This window comes from Epinephelus fuscoguttatus, linkage group LG15, assembly GCF_011397635.1.
Source record: "Epinephelus fuscoguttatus linkage group LG15, E.fuscoguttatus.final_Chr_v1".
Taxonomy (NCBI): Eukaryota; Metazoa; Chordata; class Actinopteri; order Perciformes; family Serranidae; genus Epinephelus; species Epinephelus fuscoguttatus.
In genome coordinates, this window is record NC_064766.1 from 32,187,360 (window position 1) to 32,212,571 (window position 25,212).

At 44.7% G+C, this 25,212-nt stretch overlaps 1 protein-coding gene across 4 annotated transcripts in view; it reads right to left on the reverse strand.

The window, feature by feature from the left end:
- LOC125901967 (ephrin type-B receptor 1-B) overlaps positions 1-25,212 on the reverse strand; it is a 223,269-nt gene that overhangs the window by 190,615 nt on the left and 7,442 nt on the right. For 2 of the 4 annotated variants that reach the window (XM_049598022.1, XM_049598021.1), the window contains exon 1: positions 24,018-24,271. The exons of the other annotated variants lie outside the window; for them this stretch is intronic. In XM_049598022.1, coding sequence (XP_049453979.1) covers positions 24,018-24,078 — 61 coding nt within the window. In that variant the 5' untranslated portion in view covers positions 24,079-24,271. Of the gene's footprint in view, positions 1-24,017; positions 24,272-25,212 lie in introns of those variants that run through there. 4 annotated transcript variants of the gene reach the window in all.

Here is a 25,212-nt window from a genome sequence, read left to right on the forward strand (position 1 = left end):
GAAAAAAAAAGAAAATTAGGTGTGAATATACGTGAATGAAAAACTGCCCAAACATAAATATTCCGACATAGGTTTATGGATAACATTTATTTTGTCGAAAGCGCCAGGTCCTAACTTGACTTGCACTCCGTGTACTTTGCTGAGACACAATGTAAAACATGTGGGCTTGGCAAACCAGAGACCTATAGATCAGACAGCAAGGCCCAACCAGATGGCCCTGGCCAAGCAGCCCTCCTTTCTGTCAACCTCATCGCTAATTAGGATGTTTGCATTGGGCCGCATGTGCCTGTGTGCAAGTTTTAAGAGCTTCCTAAATGAGCAGGGAGATTAGTGAGGTGCTAGTTGAAGGTGCACTGCTGCGGCTTTTGCTGAACGCTCACAAGTATGGTAAATGTATAAAGTGTGACACCGGCATCATCTGGCAAACAGATGAATACATTCCGAATGTTTCAGGCAAATGAGCGTCACTTTCTCAACTTGCGAGTCGACTTTAAAGAGGTTTTTTAACTTCTTTCTATGGTAACATAAATCAATCCGTTTCAGAGCTACATTCAAAGACTCTTTGCTTCAAGTTTCATCTTGCGCTGTGATTCACCACTACTTCTCTGCTTGAACATAATGAACAGGTTGATGCAGCTTTAGAAAATAACCAAACCCAACTGTGTCTCAGAAAATCCTTTATTTATACACTCTGAAAGAAGAGGTTTATCACGATGTGCTGAAAGACTCCCTCACACTACCAGTCCCACGTCTACCCTGCTACCTTTATAATAGCTATTCAATGAGAATGACATTGCCTCATCTCGTCTCTGCTAAATCACTGCCCTCAATTTCTCCATGGGTGACCAGTTCGTTTCTCCTATCAATCTTAACTTCTGCCACCACTTATTTCGTACCCCTCTATTTTATATCAAAATGTCCTGGATCTCTCTTCTCAATTACTTAACCCCCCCCCCCCCCCCCGTCTCTCACTATTTCATTCTCTGCTGCATTTCTGTATGAGCCTGGAACCACAGCGGTGCGATGGCTAACAGCAGGAGAACGTGTTCAGGGTTTGCTAAATGTTTAACATGCAGTCAGAACCGGCCCAGACGGGCGGCCGGCCAACTAGCTTGTTTTATTTGCAATAATGGCTTCCTCTTAACAAAATATCTGCTGGCGGAGGCAGCTGATGTCTGCGTCTGTGTGTGAGGGAAATTTATATATGTCAAACACGAGCGGCCATAACTTGTGACTAGAGATACTTTAACCTGCTCATCATACATCTTTTATTATGTGTTTGTGTGTGTGTGTGTCCCTGTGAGTGATTGTTTTTTGATATTGTGTCTGCCCTCACAATACATCTTCTGTAACGGCTGGGTGACTGGGCCGGCCCCCTTTCTAGATGGTGGGCTGGCGTAAATCAGAGTTGATTTGGCTCCCTGCCACAGATGTGTCAGCTCACCCTGTCCAATGAGGATCCAACAAATGGCATTCCACGTCACTCACATCACACGCCATAGATCTTCCAGACGGCTTCAGTATCCCCCCTGCCTTTTTTAAGACAGGCTCCCCCCCGACTTCTGCTAGTGCCCCCCACACGTCCCTCCTATGGATTTGCTGCAATACAATGTCATCTCTCTTCCTCCGGCCCCTCAAATAGGCCTGTCAGAGTATTTCCACTGGATCAAAAGCCCAGATGGCTACAGTCAGCGGGAGTGAGAGGGAAAGCCTTCAGTACAAAGACTGGAATGGAATCAGATGACACGGAATATACTGGGTTAAAAATCTCATTGTGGTTCAAAAACATGAGCATAGATCTGCGTCCATTCATGTGCAGCCCAAATAAATGTAGCAGGATATGGGGAGGAAAACAAGAGAAACAGGGTGAGACACAGAGAAAATCCCTTTTTTCCCCTCCAAACCATACCTGCTGTTCGGATGTCACAGTTGTTTTTGAGAGGGAAGCAGAGCACTGGTCCCTTTTCTGTGCGATTGCGTGTCTGTGCATGTGCCTGCCATGTCTGCTTGCTGTGTGTAATTTCTCCAGTGACCATGACAGAGGAGCAACTGCACAAAGTGTGCAATGACAAAGCGGTGTGTGTTCATGCCGCTGTTCTCATCCTGCCTCTGCAGTAGGACAAGCAGATTGATGCTACACCACTGGAGCACTATTTCGCTAGCGTGTCAGGTCACTAGCTGCACTCTGTGCCTCAGGAGAGAGCGAAAGAAGAACATGGTTCCCCCTTTGTCTACGTCCTGTTCTGCCTTGTTCTCTTTCGCTTCCTCTTTCTGTTTATCTCTTCCTCTGACCACAGGGTTTTCCTTCTCCCCAAGTTAACAAGTTTTACAAAGTGCCACCCGTCATCTTCAACGTTTCACCGCCTGCAGACGCACATCTTCCTCCACTGTCCAACTCCTGCTCCTGAAGATAGAGCGTAGGTTGGCTGAGCAGCTGAAGTCAACAGGATACAGCGCAGCTCGGTGAAACATGAGAGACTGCGAGGGCGCTTTGTAGCGAGCCTCAAGGTAAACACCGGAGACCGAGTCACTGTAGAAAATGATTAGCATCAGTGATATCGCCACCGCAACCAGCCATTTGATTTAGAGAGATCTCGTTATCAAAAGCAACTTTGTTGTTGGAGGATCTTTGAACATCAAAAGAATCAAACACTGTGATATGAGAAACAGCAATGAACTAACATGCACATACACACGACAGCACTGGGGACAGTGCAGAACATCTGTGATCAGCATTAGTCAGATGGATCTGCTTGAATTAGCATGAAAATCCAACTAGCAGACAGCGATAAAGGCGAGATTATTTTGGCACACAGGGAAAGGGGAGACCGACAGACAGGGGAAGAATGGGAGAGAAAGGGCAACCGAGATTGGGATGTAACCAAATAGTTTGATATTTTCACTCCCAACGCTGCACTGGCTCAGTTTTGTAATTTACTTACAAGGGCGAGGCAGCCGTGTTTGAGAACATGAATATAGTTTGAGCAGCAGCCTGAGCGCGAGGGATATTAGACAGAGAGGAAGGAGAAAAGATGGAGCTCAGAATAAATGGGGAGGGGAGGAAAAATGAGAGAGGCAGACAGGGGAACTCATTAACTTCTCTTTAATAAAGCCCAAGTCACATGGGAACCCTTTCATTCCTTCATCTATCCAGTCGCACACACACACAGAGGCACACAATACACTCTAGTGCCACATTGATCACCTTCAGATTACCACACAGATAGTGATCGTACCCACATCTCCAAAATCATCTGACTCATATTAAAAATCGCTAACCTGTAGAACTTCATTAGTGATGGGATGTCCCTGACAACCCTTTGTGACTCTGCAGATCATACAGCGCTAACAATAACCCCTCCACTATTTTATACTGTGAATAAATTACTGGAGTGCTGACAGTGACGCCGCCGAATGTAAATATTTTGTAGGATCAACGCAACTCAATACCATAAAGAAACTCAATATCTTAAAGCAACAGCACGCGCGCTTCGAGGAAATCTGCAAATATGAAAGAAAGGCAAAACATTTTTCATCACATTTCTATTTGCAAGCCGTCTTCAAAGGCTGAAAGGGAAAAAGCATTTCCATGATAAACACTGAAACTGGCGCCGGGCCCAGTTCCAGATTCCCTTTTGTCGTTATCGTTCGTGGGATACGTTCGCTCTGACTCGGAGGCATAGGAGCAGGGACCAGGACAGTCGGATACTATAGGGAAGGAAAGTAGGGATTGTAGCATTAAAGCGTCTGCTGTATCTGAACATCCATGCGTTCCCCAGGGGCCAGACAGCAAGGCTAATTTAAGAAGCGTGGGCCCTGTCAGCTGCCATTAGCATGCGTGCTCACAGACGCGCACAAACACACAAGTGGGCACATTTTATCCAAAAACACACAAAGCGTGCTCATGCACACTCGCAGCACAAAAACTAATTCCAGAAATGTGGGAAACTGTCAGAAGTCATCATCCGCGAGTACAAAGCCAACCAACATGTTACACAACCTGGCGCTCTAACGAGCGGAGGCAGGGAGACAGAGACAGACGGAGAGGAAGAATTATTGATTACCGCTATTTAACAACTCCACATCATAAAACTGCTTAACAGGAACCCCACCAATCCAGAGTGTTAATCACATCAGTGAGTGCCTGGGCATTTAATGAAAGCATCATCGGAAAAAAAAGACAAGAGAGTTCCTACAGTCACATGCCACAATCAGCAAACACAGAGACTTGAGTTGCTCCGTCAAGTGAGCAGACTCAGAACTATGTGTTGAACATAGGATAGCAGATACTACTTAAGATGTCATAAACACCACAATCTCTTATGCTGTGTTTACAGGAAGTGACCAGCTACATTACTGGCATCGAAGCGTTGCTCAAGTACTTGGTTAACAATGTCACATCGTCATGGGCTTGTGTGTGCGTCTGCTACTTGCAACCAAGCACCTCGAATGTCATCTAAAGTTTGTAGCCTATTTGTGAAAAAAATATCTACGCTTTTGATCCATGTCTGAAGGCCAGAATACACCGGCTGCGAACGCCACGCATCAAAAAAATCCTCCATTATTTTCAATGTAAAACCCTCACACCAGCAGTGGCTAGACACACGTCAAGCAGCCCCCCAACACTTTACACCACTGTCCTATTTCCAGCCTTGCAACCCCCAGAATTAAATGCATTTTCCCCCCACTCACTCTCTGTTTGCACTGTTCATACCAGCTCCTGTAGCAGCTCGTCTTCTCTGCTCCAGTGGCAGCTTGACTCCTCTCCTCACCATGGACGTATAAAGTGGACTCTGAAGCTCTTGCTGTCTAGTGTGTGACTGGACGACGAGACTCGTAGTTGACGTCAAGAAATACCCCGAGCTAAACGACTGTCATTATAAAGACAAAGGCCAAAAAGATATTGCCTGGCGAGTCACAGCTCTGGAGACTGCCTCTAATTATCGGCTGTCCGCACATGATTTTAAGCGAACACAGAGGTGGAAGGGGTACAGATCTTTCAGTAAAAGCAGTAATAATTTTGTGTGGTTGCCTGTTGATGAGTTGCAGTGAGATGCGTCCAGTCTATGCTAGGGGCAGCACTTGACGCGCTTCACGTGATACGACACGCTGCAGTGGCGCCGGTGTGTTTCTAGCTTGAGCTCCATTTTAACATCACAATTCCCCGCCCCATTGCATCTGTGTGAAACGCAGTACAAAGACAGCTAACACAGCTTCGGCTGACTTCGCTACATAACACAGTAACACAGCTAGAAAGTAAAACATGTCGTTGACGCTTCGCCATGTCATTGGAGCGTTTAAAAGAGTTGCGGTCAGCTTAACTTTGGTTTGTAGCACGTCACGCCCATCTGCAGCGACTGGTGTCAGGCCTCAATTTGTAGCTTCATGTCACCAGCTACTTAAGTTGCAAATACACCCAGTGTGATGAACACCCAACATTCTGCTGTTAGTAATAGCAGTTACTGGATTTTACCAGTTGTTTGAATACGAAAACTGCAAGGACAGGAAGAGGGAGTGGTGGTTAACCACCAAACTGTAGTGATATGTTGCTTTTTTACTGTGGTGAGAAAAAAGAAAATCCATATTTTTAAGCTTTGATTTGAGAGTCCACAGTAAATAGATGAGGGGAGAGAGAGAGAGAGATAGGAAACTATGTACAACACATGGTCCCCGGCCGGAAAAGGACTACGCAGGTCACGGTCAGCATTTTAAACCCCTTTGGCCACTAAGTCACAGCACAACATTAATTTCGATTATTTTTGAGGCATGTCAGATTGTAGCATTCATCATTAAGCATTCATCACACAATGTGAACAGAAAAAAGTGGCCATTTAATTTCATTTGGCAGCAGCAGTCAAATTGTGAGATTTTGGTCCTACAGTAATGAGACTATCTGAACTTTGGCTTTTTGGCTGCCAGTCTTCAACACTCTAACAGGGTGTCCACAGACATCAGACACAAATTAAATGCTATTAAAGGCCTTTTAAGGACACTTCTTAAACCAAATTTAAGACTGACTTTTGGACAGATCATCTTTTTTTTACAAGTACTACAGGTAGGTATAATAGTCCCATGCATGGGTAGGTTTGATGTTAGGTTAATCTACACTTGCGGACAGATAAGTGCAAGCACAAAGTAAAAAGAAGAAAAGCTTGACTCATTTTGACAAAAAGAAATTAAAAGATGGATAAATTAATTTAGATGAAATGTTTGCGGCAATTAAGATCTCACAAATTAAAATTTAAGACTAAATAATTACTTTTATAGCCTAGTATTTTGCTTGAAATTGAATTTAAGCCATTGTAGGACATTTTAAGGACCTGCAGACACCCGTTCTTAGGGTGCTTTCAGACCTAGAGTTCGCTTGCTATAGTCCGAATCAGGGACTGATTTTGTTCCAGTATTTCATAATTGCCTAGAATTGGTTCGTGTTCTCACGGCAGCATTTACAAGCGAACCAGATCAAACGCCTTGTGCGAGAAAGCTGCTCTTGATTGGTCAGAGTTTCCATGGAGGAAAAATCCAGGAAGTAAACAAAACGTTGAAGAAGAGTACACTTGCAAGATAAATGTGACACTTTCTAATGTCACAGTGGAGGGACAACTACGCAGGTTGATTTTAGCGCTGCTCATCGTGGACTATATTGCTGTCATTGTTCGTTTTAGTCAAACCATACAGTTTGAAAACGAGGCGCGGCTCCAACTAGAAAACAATGTTTTGATGCATTAGATGTGCTGAATGTGCATATTAAGGCAGTACAGGAGGAGGTGCACATTAATAATCCTCCAGGACTGTAACATGCTCATGTTCAACCCAAACAATGCATAATGCAACTGTAGTTGGTTCAGATCGAGGTCGGAACACGTTCTCACCACAAACAAACCGCACCAGAGTTTGTTTTTAACCAGACTGAGATCACCTCTTCAAGAAGGTCTCAGTCCAGTTGTTTGGGTGAACACACAAATGAGATTGCTGTGTTCACACCTGCCCAAACGAACCACACTTTGGGGGTAAATGAACTTGAGTTTGACTGAACCCCACCGAGCAGGGCATGTGTGAAAGCACCCTAAATCAGCCATTGAGGTAGGAATGAGTGTTCTGAATCTCACCACGTTTGTGTCATGATTATAAAATATCATTCATTACACAGTGTACAGAGACCTTTGGTCAGGGACACTGCCAACATTCAAATCTTAGCAATGGTGTGTCTTTCTAAGCAAGGTCACTCAAAGGAAACAAGTCCTGTGGCCAAACATAAACACAGGGCCACACACACACACAGACACACACACACACACACACACACACACACACACACACCATTTGTATCCCTTCACTGTACATGAAATCAAGCAAATGCACAAACACTCAGACATAAAATCCCAGTTAGGGACAGAGAGACTGCATTTTTCTCTGCTGTTCTTACAAATGATCACATCCAGGTGTTCTGTGATCAAGAGGGATTTCAAAGCCAGGACTTGCAATTGCCAGTCACCAGGGGAGGCCATCCTATCAGAGACACAGATTCCCGGTCCGCCTCAATGGGCTGCCGACCATTTTGTGTAACATCAGTCCTGCACCACAGAGATCAAAGAGACCTTTAAACTGATCAAATAGTCCTAACAAACATGATGCACTGGCTGCCACCTAAGGAATCCTTATGCCAGCAGACGTGCGATACAATTTCTCTGTAGCTGTGTGCAAGAATTCGTTTTCCCAAGATACTGTGTGACATTCCTCAAGCAGATTTCCATCTCATCGCCACTGTGTGCACGATCGCTCATTCACTCATATGATACAACTTAGGGGTTTGGCACTGAAATACATTAGCATTTTAGAATACATTAGCATACCCAAAGGGAACTGCGGTAACATTGATTACAAGTAACCGCATGCATTTAGATGCTGCTCTGCCGCTGATCACACACAATATGCCATCACTACACCCATCCCCCTTACACACACACACCTCGTCTCGGGGAGGGAGTGTCCCACCCCCTGCTGTGAAGCAGGTGCCGTGATATGATTCTCTCTCCCTCCATGCATGCTAACACACATGCATGCACACAGACCGCACACGCAGGAGAACATGCACACACATACACACGCATGTCTTCAAAGAAAGAGCTGTGAAGAAGAGGTGACAGGTCTCTGGTTCCATGCCATCGTCAGCAAATGTAGTGCTAATTGACATTCCCCCACTGTTAGGAAGCAGCGTGCCTCCAACATGGGGTCCATATGGACCCCAGGATGGAGTCATCTCCTGCCCACTGGAGGATCATGGGAGGGGAGAGGACAATCAAGTAGTGCTCACTATGATCGGTAAGACACCTGTGTGCAATTCAAAGGCAAAATATATAAAGTGTCGATTCCTTTCTGTATTCAGTATCAGCTCATGAACTCGTATTTGGCAGCTGGGCGCAGGCACATGTAGAAGCTGGTGTTGTTGGTATGACAGCCGATTAGAAAGATGAGAAATTTGAGTGTGACACCTCTAATGATCTCTTCATCTGATTGACGGGCCAGGCAAGGCTCCAATTCACACATCTCGCACAACACAGAATGTGGTGCACATACAGCAAAGAGGGTCAGCGTGTCAGACACACACACAACCCACACAGACACACAAAACACGCCACACACACCGCTCCAGTGAATGTTAGAAAAAGACTATTTGCTTCCATAAATCCCTCCTGTGACTTCCAGAATATTCCGCTATTATGTTGGCCCTAGCAGGGCTATTTCCTCCCCCAGTTAGCCTGTCATCAGGGGCATTGTACTGTATTGTCTGGGAGCGAGCCTAAATGGGGCCCTTTCAGGGGTATTTTCAGGTACTTTCATGGAAGAATGGAGAGGATATTCATATCACATTTCAGTTTTTCTATCACTGAGCAAACACAGTTTTGGACAACACACAGACATGCCTGCATCCACACACACACACACACACACACGCACACCGGCACTTCCTTCGCTGACCCAAACCAGCGAGTCAAGTGCATTCCACCTCCCAGTGATTTCCTCCATCTTCTCCCAACAGACAGGATCCCATTTCAAGCGCCTGGCTGTTATCTCCCACAAAGGCAGCAGCAAACATTGTACTACACATCGCAAAGGGAATGTCCTAAACATTTCCATAAGGCAGCGGCAATTCTGGAACAAAAATGCATGACTACAATTGTATTGTACTTCCAACATTAACATTGGCGGCAGCCTCTGAAATTCCTCTCGCAAAACCCTATTTGATTAACACTGCTCTACTAAACGGGGGCAAACTGATCAGACCAGATTTCTTAAAGGAACTGGCACGCTGCAGCAAACCCCTTTAATTGCACTCTCACTGATCCATCTCGTGATTATTGGCAATTATCTGTCAATTAGCAATGTGCTGATGTCACCACGATGTGAAAGGCAAAGCAATCAGGGGCTGTTAGTGTAGAAATGGTTGTCCATATTAATGACTCTATCAACTGTCCGGCACGCACAGAGGACCCAGTGTGTGTGGATGTGTGTATGGTCCTGTAACTAATCTCTAGTGTGACTGTAGCAATCACAGCATAGCAGGCCTGTCAACACTGCTTCATGTCTACACTGCTCAGTAGTTTCGGGGGCTCCCAAATAGGATACATATGCCACTCAAAACGACCTTGACTGAAACACACTTAACCCCTCCTCAATCGCCCCCTTACCACCCATCACCCCAGTGAGGTGCCCCATTTCTTTGACTTATATTAACTCTGGAAAGAATATTCATGTAATACAACCAAATTTTGGTAATTGCTCTATTAAAATGATCTGTGCTCGGGGAGGTGGTGGAAGCAGACACAAATTTTACATCTTACATCTGAAAATCCGATTCTATTCTGTCCCTCAAACTATAAATGTCCTTGCAGTGATACACTTTCAGTTCCTTTTGTGGGAACTTTGGGGCATTGCTCTACATGGAACAAACCTTCTGTTTGCTTTGTTAAATGTTTACAAAACCACAAAGAGACACATAAGAGATGACAAATCATCCTTGTATCCAATAAACGCAACCAATCCATCAGACACACACTCGCCTCTAAAATAAACAGAGGACGCTTACGACATCTGTCATTCCTTCCCCATGCTGTGATCCATGATATGATCGCAACGCTCATACGTCCTGGACGATTCACAATCAATCTTCAGAGCCAAGGCAACAGACAGACAGAGAGTCAGAGCACGAGAGAATGAGGCTTGCTTGCTTTTTTGTCTTTTCCGCTTTTTCAGAAGCACTGTGACCATCCATCATGCTTTCTCTTTTAGAAGCCGCCGCATGATGTTTATCAAAGGAAGTAGATTTTCAAAGCATTACCTGTGCCTCAATTGATTGAAAACATGTGCGGAAACGCAAGTCACTCTCTGCGCTTTCTCGACATTTTCAACTGTCAATAATAGCAGATAGAAGGTGTCCTCTTTCAGCCAATCATTGCCAGGTGTCTGAAAGCCCTTTTAGAGCAAGCTTGAGTGATTTTCTTTTTTATACATGCTTGAACACAGGCACACACAGACACACTCAACGGACTCACACAGTGACCTTGTCAGAAGTTATAACCATCACATGAAGAAAGCATTAAACATATGTCTCTCTCTGTTTCACCTTGGAGTTAGGTACGTCCACGTATAGCCCTCACTAATACGAAAATGGACGGTGGATTTGGGATTGTTCCAGGAGTAATAGCACACGTTTAGACATTTTAAACTCTTACTTTTTCAAACCTTGAAAGTAGGATAAACACTGCTGGCACCAGGTGGGCTGTTAAGATTTTAATGGAAACCCTTTATTCTCTTACAAAAAGGAGAATCATCAACTATTACACTCACACAGTGCTTCACACATACTATGAAAGAAAGTGGAAAGTATCAATACACGCACACATGTACACGCATGCTCAAAACACACAGAGACTAAAACATTTCATCGGCTTTCAAAAACAAAGAAAAAAAAGTAAGACCTTCAAATAAATACAAGCGTGAGCTTTGCAAATTACAGCGGCCTAACACACTCACGCACAGCCTTTAAAAACACACAAACACAGAGACATCGCTCCTTCATCGCCCTAACCTGTTAGGTGTTGTCAGAGGAAGGAAAGACTAAAGCCTTGGCATGGAGAACAAAAGCCAGGGAGACTGTCACACAACAACAAATCCCTGCATGACTCTGCTTGGCCCTGCTGCTTTTGTCAGGATAACCGCTTTGTGATCGGTATTACACAGTCAGTATTGACATTAGCACAGGTTGGAACATGATATCCAATTGAAACGGTTGGGAGGAACTCAGCAATGTGCCTCATTTAAACTTAGGTATATTAATAATGAAATGAGCATTTGGAAGCATATTGTACTTTCAGGCAAAAAAACAGATAACCTAGACCTCAACGAACTTTTTTTATGTAAAACCACAAATATTGGGATTTACCATGCCATTATAAATATCATTTAATGATTAAATCAATAAGTCTTGCACAGCATTGTGAGTTAGACTGAAGGGGTCAAGATAATCTGTTGTAAAGTGAAGTGACTGAAAGCAGACCCAGGAAACAGCCTCATGTGCCTCTTAATGTGTTCACAATCTGCACTGGAGAGGCAGCAGCAACCTGAAAACCTGAAAACGTAATGACTTGCTGGAGTGAGCAGAAATGGAAATGGTCATTAAATTACACACTTCAGCCACACCTCGCTTGGGCTCATCACTGACATCATAGTCGGAGACGGCGTTGATGTGGGAGTGGCCAGCCAAACACTTTTATCAAAAGTATGTTTTTTAATGTAGATTTGGGTCGATATCTGGTTTTGCCAGTTATGTCTGGTATTCGAGCTTCATCTGGTTCGATTTCATGCAAACCAGCTGAACCAGCATTTGTCATCATGACAAGTTCTGGCAAATTAAAAAGCACACCAGTAATGCCTGCCAACAGTGTCATGGTGCTAAATCAAACTTGTATTACATTAGTAAAAGGTAGGGGTGGGAATCACCAGGGGATCCACGATACAATATTGTCATGGGGCTGCAGCGATGTGGTGGTCCATTTTGAGCTTTTTGTCAGCGCCCTGTTTCTATTTATTCCTGTAGTTTGCTTTGAAAGTGCAGTGATGGACGAGGCAGTCCTTTGGCAAGATGTTTTGAAACCAATGAAATCATCAGGGAGCTGGCTATGTAATTTCCAGTATATATCACATTGTAAAATATGTATTTTTAGAAGTATGTTTAAAAGTGCAAACTAGGCTGAGGGGTAGGCCTATGTGATTTGTTTACAAGTGAGTGGTAAAATTCGGTATACAGGCCTGATCTGGTCTGAAAATTTTCATAGCGGCCCACCCCTCGGTTAAAGCAGCTGTTACGTCAAGTAATTCTCGAACTTTACACATAAACTCACAGAGTGGGACACAAGTTCAGAAAAGACAGTCTAAGGCAAGAGATTCTTACACAATAGAATCAGACACACGTATAATCTATGTGATAATTACTGATAACTGAGTACAATATCACAAACAGTACACGCGCACACATCGCTGACTTCCTGTCAAGACAGGCCTTTAGAAATCATTTATCATTTGCTAAGCCTGTAGAAGAAATCCAAGGCTGTGCTTGTGTGCATTTAGATAGAGAATTTATGATAAAAGAAGCCAGCATAATGCATTAATAATCCCTCATCACATACACGTCCAGGGTGCATCTTTTGAAATTGTCTGAATTTCCCCCAAAACTGATACAAGACAGTTGTAAAACACAGCCAGGAGAAACCGCTGTACAATTACGTTCAGCACGGCTTAGGGGGAACGTTTGTCATCTTGGCATATCATCAGCTGAGTGCAGCAGCATGGCCATGGTGGAAAATTTGTGCATCTGAATGAGCACATCTGTTCATTCACGTCCGCATTCCACTTTACTTTATTGAAAAAACTACCTGAGCGCATGCCATATGTGTGTACAGTATATTCCAGCAGTTCATTTCCCAGGCTCTCCGAAATGGGCTGACTCCGCCCAGACATCAGTGTCAATCTGATGAGTGGGTGTCTAACAGTGTGTGAAGCTCACATCAAAGGCATGCCGCTTTAAACGCCCAGCCTTGGGAGAAAGCAGGGAGGGGGAAGACTTCATAGGAATAAGGGATGAGGAGGGAGGGAACAATTGAAGAGGTGCATGAATTTTATACTGTTCAGTGAGCCCCATTACAGATCAGGTTTGGGTTTGGAGTGTATGAATGAGATGGCTATGCTAACTAGTTGAATCAAGACACCCTTTGTAGATTTAGCAGCAACCTCAACAAACAAGCTCACACTAACAGCAAACACACACACAAGCCTGACTCGCTGCGTTCGCTGCGCCAAACAATCTTCTCCACATCATTCATTATAGCTGAGATTTTTTTATATATATATTTATATAAAAGGCAAATCACACTTCCAACAGACATTCAATGCTCCTCACAAAGATGCACGCAGATATACACACTCGAAAGGGCTGGATGCGCTTAAGGGTTAGCAGCCAGAACCACCAGCCTCCTCATTAGCACAAATAAGATCTTAGGCAGATACGGGCCTATCCTTCTCTCCCCCTCTGTCTCTTTGTCCGTCTTTTGCCTCTGTTCTCCTGCACAAATGAGTCCTAATCCTTGTCCTCTAGCTCGCCTCTAACAAAAAGAGCAGCACATATAGCTGCAGAAGGACACAGAGGAAGGAACACTACACAGCCTCCGTGTAGGAGTTTAGACTTAATTGTGCATCTGCTAAAAGTATGGGGGAGTCGTCTTGAATGTTACAGTTGTTAACACTCATGTTTTCTCTTGCTAGGTTAATGTCATCATGATGGCATCATGTCGGCATGTGGCAACGGCAGTAGTAAACATCCCTGAGAAATATCAACAGGATTCATCCACTATGCAGGGAACAGCAGCCTCAAATCCAGTTTTGTACCAACTAAGTAAAAATTAGGATCCAGGGTTATTGTTTAAATCTAAATTGTATGTTGTTTTTAGGGATGCACAATATTGGATAAAAATATTGGATTTTTTGCCGATACCCGAAATGCCGATATGTAGCAATTCATTTGACTGATAACGATATCCATTTTTTTTCCCTAGCTAATTTTATTGATCATAAAGTCTCTTCTTTAGTTGAATTAACATCATCAACTACACAGATAGGCCTCCAAAAATGCATGCACTCTGATCAAGAATATAACAAATGACATCTGACTGAACACAAAGAAGAGCTGTATAGTATATTCACAACTTCCATCAATTAATTCTGTGTAACTGTGTGTAGGTGTTATCAGTATATTTGTCAGTAAGGAAAGGCACAAATATGCCAACTGGCACATCTGCTATGTTTTAACAGTATCATTATGTTTTATACATTTTCTGATCATATCCTAGGTATGCAATTTACGTAAAAGCAGTTGTTTGCTTAAATACTAACTAACTAAGACTTACATGTGCTTCATTCGTAACATTGGACAGCATCCACTTTTGGTTTAATTCCAAAAACTTTGAGCGATTTGTGATGGCACACACATGAGGGTTGTTTGCCTGTAAATATCACAGGTAAAAACACCTGAATGAAAGAGTAAAAGTGAAAAGCAACTCTCCCCTCAATGCATGATCATACTGGACGAGATTTATCACCTAAGGACGTTTGGTTGTGATGTGACCTCAGGTTGCATTACACTGAAATGCCTCTCCTTGACCCTTAATGTCATAACTATTCATGAAGAGTAGGCGAGGTCAACAGGGCAACATGGGCTGGGATATGTTTGTCATGAATATATGCAAACTCGGAAAATATATTCAGCGATAACAAACTCTGATACTCAGTCTTACATAGACATTCCCAGGCTCAACTGCTTCTCCTCTGATATACTCTCTTTGCTTAAATACACGGAACAGAACTTGAAAGCCAAACAAACCACCTTTGACCTCGGCTCTTTTAGGGAAATACCTCTTTCACCCCCGTCAGTTTTCTAGTTGTACTCTCGCCAGCCAGGCGACTGGTGGTGGATCGAGATGCCGTCCACTCATCTCCCATTACCCTCTATGCTTCAAATCAATAGTTAATTACCTCCAAAAAGCTCTCTTCTTATCGAGCTAGAGAAGTGGACAGCCCAGGACAGGCAGAAATTTGCCTGGCAGAGCCGTTCAGTGTTACGCAGGGTGAAGACTGCCCTCCCACAACTGCTACTTATTGGCCCATCAGTGTCCCTCTCAGAAGCTGGCATTCCGGTTTGCACTGCCCCGGCACTTCATTTCTCTCCACCACGCAATTTTCATTTCTCATGCTAACCCAGACACGCAGCGAGACACAAATATTCATGCGCAATTTCTCTCTATCTGCCCCTCTCTTGCCAAGAAGCCAATGCTTAATAAGAGATTACATTTATGGTGAGGAGAAGGGCAGGCGAATGGTGAAATATGTCCACATGTCCTGAACCTGGGAGAGGCACTGGCACTTACTCATTAATAATGGGACAGGCCCCAGGCCCAAGCCCTTAGCTCTCCGTCTCTACTCATTTCCTTTCCACACATCAAAGCTGTGTGTGTGTGTGTGTGTGTGTGTGTGTCTGTCTGTGTGTGTGTGTGTGTGTGTGTGTGTGTGTTGGGGCTCTCGCACATTCACGTCTGTGCTTGTGTGCGTGTGTGTGTGTGCGCCTGTCAGTCCCTATGAGAAACAGCCTGTGGAGGAGTCGGCTTTTATTTAATCAGAAGTGGAGCAGCTTCCACCACCATCCGTAATTTCAGCCCTATTAACGTTCTGGCTTTAATTCCTCTGAGCGCTGGAGACGCAGCATCCTCTGGGCTGCTGATTCACTTAAAATGCATAAAGTATCACAAAGTTTTTCCCCCCTGTACAGTAGCAACTTCATATATTGGACATTTAGACTTGAGAAGCAAGGGATTTGTAGTATAAACACAGTGATATGCAGAGAGCTGTGCAGTGAGCTAAATTGATAATCTTGTCAGTAGATTGTAGACTTTGAAACTTTCCCACATATTGAAAGTCAGTCACAAAAACGTTGCACCTCTCTACCTGCCTCCGCCTCCTCGCACTCCGCAGTCAGCCTTCGCCCCGCAGCCTTCCTGCTTGCAGCCCTTAAGCCTGAGCCGTAGGGCTTAAAAGTCAAATTAAATCATTCTGGGCCTGACTCAAAAACAGATCTCATTAGAACAATCATAAATGAAGCTCTTTGTTCCTACGAGCCTGCAACCCCAACAGTCTCTTAACCCTCTTCCTGTTCCTGCCAATGCTGCGTCTATTACGTCTTCAGACAGACAGACTCATATTTCACTTTTTTTCCCTGCCTTGTAGTAAACCCTATAATGCTTCATAAATGTGTTTTCAACTAAAAAAAAAGTGGGGGAAGGAGGCAGGTGAGGGAGGGGAGGGAGGAGGGAGAAACAACCAATTACTCTCAGGCAGGAGGGTTCAAGAGAGGAGGTGGGAGAGAGGGGGGTGTAGCTTGCAACCACTCTGACATTTAATTAAAATTCATTGAAAAAAAAGAACAAGAAGAAGAAGGAGAAATGGCCAGGAAGTCAAGTCAACAACAGGCCTTTGTAGATGTGGACTGGCCGGAGCTCATTTAGGGAGGGCTGGGGTGGACAGGGGCTAAGATACGGGGCTGTAAGCATAGAGGCCCCAGGAGCCAGGCAGCGTGAACACTGGGAAATAAGACTCGATAATCAATGCTCCCTCTTCTCGCCTCTCAACTCAACAAATATCGAAGAGGCTCCCCTTTCCTGCTGACTGAACAACTGTCACCCAATCTCTAGGACAGGTGATAATGGAGGGGGAGAAAAAAAACCCTGAGAGACGGAAAAAAGAATGAGGAAAAAGCACATTTTTCACACCACTATCCTTGAGTGGTGGGGAGGCCGGGTCACTGCGCCCAATCAATTGCAACTATTGCCATTTTCCACTAGGTGTGGTTTGGAGGGTTATCTCTATCTTGTGCACATCGAGCCTTGGTGAGTATGTACGTGGGCGTGTGTGCGTCTGTGTCCATGTTGCGCGTTTGCCATTTGAGAGAACTGGCTTCACCAGGAAACAGATGACTCACACAGTTTGAGGTTGAACTGTGTCACGAGCGTCACTGCTTTCACTCCTAGTGTTCTAATGTGTTTCGTATGTTGCTGATGCAGTGGGTCTGCTTATCCCCGAGATCGGACTGATAAGGCCTCAGCCATCGTCCCACGGTCAGCCACCTGCTCTGATAAGGGCCGAGCACCAAGCAAGACAGGCGGAACCTAACACCACCGATAGCATCTCCTCGGCAAATCTCTGGACACAGGAATGCGCGGAAGACACAGGAGGGCAACGCAGCGAAGAACATGAAATATCCGCTCGGCGAGAGAAAGAAAACAAGACCCGAGGCTGGAACGGAACAGGACACGCAAATACGCAGATACCGTGCAGTGGATGCTGTTCTCCTCCCCTCTCTCCCAGCTCTCCCTTGATACCGCTCGTTCTCACACTGAGACGTACACAAAAAATGCGCACATGCATACCAGCCCCCAACCTGCATCCACCATCTGGCCTTCCCAAGGCTCAGATGTCTCTGGGGTAAGGTGAGCCGTGAGGGGGACTCTGTTATGTGTGTATGTGTTTGTGCGGAAGAGAGAGATTGAGGAGCCAGTGATCATATTATCCAAGAAAATACACACAATACAGTGCACTGCAATATGTGAAAAACCATATTGGAAAAAAGAATCTCCACAGACCACAGATTCTTCGCACATTGCCTGCATACAAGCACAATACTTTCACATAAAAGGCAGTACAACACATTTACAGCACTGCAGGTACATGAGCTGCAGGCAGAGGTTTTCACTGGGGGTCGTCATAGCTGACTAGGCCGCATAAGCGCACCTTAACACCGAGTAGTCTTTTCACTGTGGACAAAATAAAGCCTCCATTATGGGATGAGGCCATGTCTGCTGCCCCTGCCAGCCATAATGGCTTTAGCACTCTACTGACGACACAGGCACCTTAACGTACAATACACACACCACGGTACAAAACGAGTGGAAAATTGAATTCTACTTCAGGTGGTCCCAGGTCAGCAGTAGTGCCCGTGGCCAAAATACACTTGTACACTCATGTGAGCACACACACACACACACACACACACACACACAAAATCCAATCCTCCACGTCTTTTCAATCCGACCACCTCAACCAGTGGGCCTATGTCGCGCTTATATTTTCATTCTTCTCCTTTCTAACCATTTGAAATAAGAGAGCCGGGAAAGGAGCAATCTTGCATTCACATCCATTAGAGACTCAACAGGAGTCTTTTCACAGGCTGTCTCCTCTGCACAGCTGGAGAGCTCACACGCACGCACAACTCACATCATTCAGTATTTTTAACTCAATACTACACTAGCCTCACAAAGCAGGTCTATATCACTACGAGCTCAGTTTTCACTACTAAATTTGAGCCTGTGAATTACCTTGGGTTAGGGTTACCTCACCTCAGCCTGACCAGATACATGTCCAACCAACCTGAGAACCTGCGGTGTGTTTAGATGATGATGGGAGTGATTACCTCTCAGAAAAACTGCCAAACATTAACCAGGTGTAAAGGATAGAAACAGAAGAAGGATTTAGAAACTGCTGGTCTATTTTTTGGCTTTTTTGGTGGATATTTTGGAGGAAATGTGCTTGCTTTTCTAAAATGCAAAGTGATGACCAATAACGGCCCAGCAAGTGGCCCATTTATCCAATCAGGTGCATGAAGGCTTCGTCTTAACCCATTTGTGCCCAAAGACTGTATTTACTATGATCAGGAAAATGCCACATTTGTTCAGATTTGTCTAAATTCTTGAAATCTGGTACGCACATACTTTAGACAAGAATCTACCAATACAACATTGCAATTTTTAGTTCCAATGAAAAGAAAAATCACATTTTTATCAACAGTCAAGGTCAGGATTTTTGAAAAGTGAAGAAAAATGTGAACACTGTGTTTAATAAAAGGGGACCTATTATGTTTTTCTGAATTTTGTGTGTTATAAGGAGTCTTACAATAAACAATGTTGATATCAAATGTGGCCAGAGTTTCAAATAACGAGGAAAACATATGCAGAAGTTATCCTCGTTAGCAAAAACCTTATATTACCTACCTTTTTAACATTCCATTTTCAACCATCTTTTCTACTCTGGCAACAGTGTGACATCATAGTGTACTGATTTCTTTATAGGCTACGGCAAGTGTTAAGAGTAGCCTACAGTGTGTCATGCCAACATCAGGTAAATATGTAATCTTAGTTGCCTGTACTGATTTTGGATCATATTCCTGTCGTGTTTAAAAGCTTTTATTGGTAACTATTCCTTGTAACAGTCATTCCTCGGCTGCAATGACGGAACAGAGTCGCCTAGATATGGAAAACCCAGAAGACCTGGAAGACCCAGAAATGCTGACCAATCAGAGCAGACTGGGCTTTTTCATGACAGGGGCATAATGACACAGGCGCTAAAACGCAGCGTTTCAGACAGAGGGTGAATACAGTTGTTCCAGCTCAGACAGTGTGTGGAAAATAAAGTGTTTTTGAGCATCAAAGCACGTAAACATGTTCTAGTAGAAACCTTACACAGACATATGAACCTGAAAATGAGCATAATAGATCCTCTTTAAACAGCTTTCATATTTTACACTGCATATGTGTGCATATCTTTGACATTCAACTTATGAGTTCACAGATACCAGATGCTTGATCATGCTTCTTGTAGTTTCAGAGATACAGGTATTTTCTTATTATACTATGTGTAGTCTTCAGGCACATGGGACCACTGTTTTTGCCTTGTGGTGCTTCTAATGGCCCTACTGTAGTCAGTGCCGAGAAGTCTCTGAAGCAGCTGTCACTCATGTCAATCGCTGCTTGTCAACTGTGGTTAAACTGTCAAACTAGGCAGCGCTGATTTTATATGAATCAAGATTTTGTTACTGCCATGCCTATTTCTCTCCTCCAATTTTTATTAGCATGTTTTAGTGTACTGTTTAGTTGTAAAGTGGGAAAGTTGGTCAGGCAAGTGGGCAGTGCTTGTTGCTTTGGTAGACTATTTACAACACGATGGCTGGGTCACAAAGGTTCTCATTTTACAGCTAAACAGTACACTAAAATATGTTGCTGAAAACATTTAAAGTGAGAGATAGGCAATGTAGTAACAGACTCTTGATTCACATTTGATCAGCGCAGCCTGGTTTGACAGTTTGCCCAAACACAAACAGTGGTTGATATGATCCTCAACTCTTACTGGTTGTTTTTGGTGCGCCGTAGTGGATTCAAGCGAATGCCATTAGAAGCAACAGGAAGAGGAGGAGGGGCATGATTTTTTGGACAGACTGTCTCATGTACTACTTTCAGAATACAGTGACAGTTTCACTAAATATGACACAAAGTTTTCTTCACAAAAGTTGCCAACTGTAGCTTTAACAGCCTGCAAGATTTTGAAAATTTCTCTGGCTTTGTGCTAAGGCGAGCCCAGAGAACACGTTCACCAAGGGAAATTCAAAATTTCAGCTGTGGGCACAAATGGGTTTGTCTGAATAAAGCATGATACTGTCAATCATCCACCGTGCACTCTACACGAACTGACAGTTGTCTCATGCAAATGCCTCTTGAGCCTCGCCAAACCACAAAATACGCAGCAAGGCGGCGGACTGGCAGAGCCGTGTCTTAGCTTTACAAGGCGGCATCTACAGTCAAAGTTAGTTTTAATAAAAGTCCAGCTTCCAGCTGCTCTGATTAGAAAAATAAGTCACCAACAGAATAACAGTTATGTGATCCTTTATGAATCCTGGCAGGCTGACTCACACTTCTCACCGCGGTGGGGTCAGAGCAGAAGGTCAACTGGAAGACAGCGCCCTTGGAGCTGAGTCAGTGTCTTGCTCAAGGACACTTCAGCAGGGCAGTCGCTTGCTCTTAAACACTCTGTCCTCTGACCTTTCTGATCAATATGCCTCTCTAACACTCCTGATTAATGTATATCAACAGTGTGTGGTTCTGACCTCCATAACTGTTATCTGATGCTTAAGCTATCATTAATAATGTTTATGCAGGAAGCTACAGTATCCTCCGTTCCATCCACTTGGCCCCTGAGGATGAGACATCACCATAGTACAGGTACTTAACGCAGCATCCTTAAGGACTGGTTAACAGCACATTACTAATGTTCTCTTATCATACTGAATGCTGCTGCTGTTTTACCCCAGGGTAGCATGGCGCACTTATCTCTGTCAGATAACTGAGACAGCGCGATGCTCCCTTACTTCCACAGCTTTGTTCGATTGCAGGCGACTCATTTGTAAAACATGCGTAATGTATCTTTCGTGAAACTCGCTGACCTCCCTCCATCTGCCTCTCTCATCTTTTTCTTTATCTCCCACGGTCCCTGTCTATCTTTCCGTTTCATCCCCCTTGCCTCCGTTCGCGCTTACCTCCACCACCCAGTTCCAGGCCGTTAAATGAGCGGGCTTATCTAAGTCTAATTGGTTTAAGGGCAAACAGAAATAAGCAATGGCTCTGTAAGTAGGGGAGAATTACTGCTGCTGTTGGCAAGAAGCGTACGCACACCACAGAGAGAGTGAGCAGAAGAGGGGGAGAGGGGAGACAAGAGAGGGATGGGGAGATTAGCGAAGAGAATTATGGAAGACAGAGTGGGATAGAGAAATGAGGGGGGAAAGGGAGGTGTAGAAAAAAGTAGGCAGAGACAAGATGATGGGAGAAATGGAGAGAGAAGACAAATGAGGGTGAAACAACACTGCACACGCTTCTTTTTCTAATGGCATGCAAATCCCTGTCTTCCCTCTGCTCTCTGTTAGCCCTTTGCTTTAGCTCTGACTGCCCCTTCAATAACTTGTCGGTGAATGCATTTCTCTTTGCAGATGTCGTGCCTTCATGTGTGTGGGATTGAGTACTTGTGTGTGAGTGTGTGTGTGTGTGTGTGCGCTAAGAGTTTAAATCCAATAAATTCAAAGTTCTATCATCAACTTTGCACTTGAACTTTCAGAGACACAAACACACACCTTTACTCTGTAGGACACTCATGGCTGCAAGCTTTGACTCTCCATCTATTTCTCTATAATGCTCAGCTGCCTCCCATCTATCCATCCATTCACCCCGCAGTTCATCAGTTCATCAATTCATCAATGATGCGTGGGGTGTTTACTGAGAGTGTATGCATGTGTCGGGAGGTCAAATAATTCATTCAATTCAACACAAGTGTGCGTCCATATGGCCAGGACAGCTCTGTACTCTTAAGTTACACACACACACACACACACACACATGCATACACAGATCTCTGACACTGTGTGATTATCGTCTGATTCCTACTCGTAATCAGATTAAGGGTGACAGGAGAGGCAGGGATAATGTGGTCAATGGCTCCGCTCTCTCTCTCACACACACCCAAACACACACAAAATGAAAGAGCAACAGATTGGAGTTCACATCAGTGAAGATTTTAACCTGCCCACGGGACAACCTCCTTTCAATTAGCGACCCAAACAAGGAAATCACTTTCATCCTTGTTACCGAGGTAACTCAGGGGCCATCTCCCTGCCCATCTGTTTCTTTCTCATCCCATCTTTTAGAGGAGAAATCCCACACCCCTTTCCTCACAGGGAAATATCACTCCTCCTCCTCCCCTCTCGCTCCTCCGTTCATCTCTCTGAATTGACATTTCTGCTGTCATTTCACACTGGGTAAACATTTGAACCCTCGAAATATCCATCCTTGCAGAGGTAGCAATTTGGGCCTGGGCTTCGTATCCATTGCTGTGTTGAAATCTGATGAGAACAAATAAGAAAGCCGCTGCCGAATTACAGAGCACGGTGGGAGCTGGGAGCAGTCCAAGGAGCAGAGTTGTAAATGATTAAAGAGAGAAGCTGCATGTAGGAAAACTCATTTTATTTGTGCTTCTAATTTACTTATTTATGCTACTGGGAGGGGGGGTAGAGACAGCCACGGGAAGCTGCTGTGCTCCAGAGTATGTTTTACTGGCGAGGGTGAGCTACTGTACGGCAAAATGAGGGAAGAAACTATATATCCATGATGCTGCCGGGATATCCATCCATCAGCCAACGTTTGAGGCTACGGCCCAGCGTTGGGTCCCCAGGGTCCCACAGCGGAAATGAAAAACATGTTTAACTGAGGCGATATTAGCTACTAGTGGCAGTGCCGCTTGTCCAGATGAGTGTGCGTGAGAGCGAAATGAGGAAATAGAAGGAGATGCAAAAAGACAAAGAGAGAGAAAGGGAGAAGGGAATGGAGATGGATGAAGGGAGAAAATACAGGGACGTGTGAGAGAAGGGGAGAGGCTGCTGAGTGCTCTCTTGTTTTAATAGAGTGGCTGATTTCCAAAAGTAAAACACAGAAATTTACAAGTGCGTAAAATCCAGGTTACAGGGAGACTTCCAATCAGTGCAATCCGTAATAATCTAACAGAGTTTGTCTCAGCAATTGGAAATGCCTCAGAGTGATGCTCAAGGGTTTGTGGTAATAGTGTTTCATATATGTACAATTTAATGAAAAAACATGACAGGAATCCTTGGAGCTTTGACACTTACAACATAGCCGTTGTCTCCCACTGAGAGAAACTAATTGCTCATGGGATAATGAGAATCTAAAATAACGCAATTATAGAAGAGCTGCCTTCAGTACTGAACTGAACAAGAAACAGTGAGAGAAACTGATTTGAGCGCATGGACAGCGCCTGATAAACTACCGTGTGCCATTTAACACATTCAAAGTCTCGTTTCTCACATGGACAAGAAACGCCAGTGACAAGCAGCGGAGCGGGAGGCACCGCCGCTCCGAAATAAAAGGGATAACCACGGCAATCTGCTGCGATCCACGTGTATGACATCCCTGTATGCCAGAGGCGCAGCGCTGCCCAACAGCAAAGCGTTGCGAGCATCCCCAAACACTGTGCGCCTTGGAGAGAAGCATTTCCACATCTACAACAAGTATGATCCCGATCTCATTATTTACCTTCCATCGCAGAGGATGTGATGACCAGCACGCATAAAAGCGCAAACAAATCCACTGTCATGGCAGAAGGGTAGTCTCCACAGCCTGTGCGCCCCCCAAAAAAACCAAGACGCACGGTGCGCGTCAAAAAGAATCCCTCAGTTGTCAGAGCGGTACTCCAGCAGATAGCCTGTGTTGTGAGTCACATTTCAAGCCGTAGTAAACAATGTGTGACAATCAGCGCCGGGGAAGAGCGGAGTGTAGGGGCTGAGGGGTGCGAGGAGCAGGGGGGGTGAGGAGGAGGAGGTAGGGGAGACCCGACATTGCTGCTCACACAGCCCCATTAGAGCACCGGGGCCAATCATCGGCTGGGAGCTGAAACTCGCGAACCAATCACCGGCCCGCCGCTCCGCCCACCTCGCATTGTCAAAACACAAAACTTTTCCTTGACCTATTTGAAGCGGCGTCCGCTTCACTGAAGGGAAATAGCGCCACCAGTCGGGTGACTGCAGCCATTGCAAGCCCAAACATCCACACACACACACACACACACACACACACACACACACACACACACAGCCAAGCCTACCCCCATGGGAGGCGATCTAAACGGCTGTGTACTAGTTCACCAGTCTGTCAACCTCTGGTTCAGAATAATACTGCAGCTGGACAATTTATCAGGCTCCCATATGGCCTGCTGCTTACTTTCCCCTAGTTGAAAGTGTGTGTTGCAATTAATATCACCCTGACTTCGGACTTCAGCATTTTAATTTATAAAAATCACAAGGATCGCTTGCTAAATTAAGTCTCCAAAAGCCAGTAGAGCTTATTTTACTCTATTTTCATTACTACACTGGTAGCTTGTTTACCAGCTCCACCACTCCAACCTGCCACCTAAGTGACCACCACACAATTTTATTAAAAATATCTAAAATAGCCTCGTACGTGGTCTGGCACCCTCATTCTCCCATTATGCAAACCTCATTTGCAATGTTCTTTAACAGCTTAAGCAAATCCAACTGCACCTCCTAATGATATTAACCAGGCACTGCACATCAGCTCCCTCCCCTTGCACCCCCGTCACCCCTTTTTGTGTGCGCGTGTGCTGCAACAGATGGTACACACAATGTGCTTTTCCCCCGCAGGGACGCGGAGGACCGAGGTCTGCCTCAGCCGTGGAAGGGGGCAGTTGCCACCCTGTAGCCCAGAACCATAC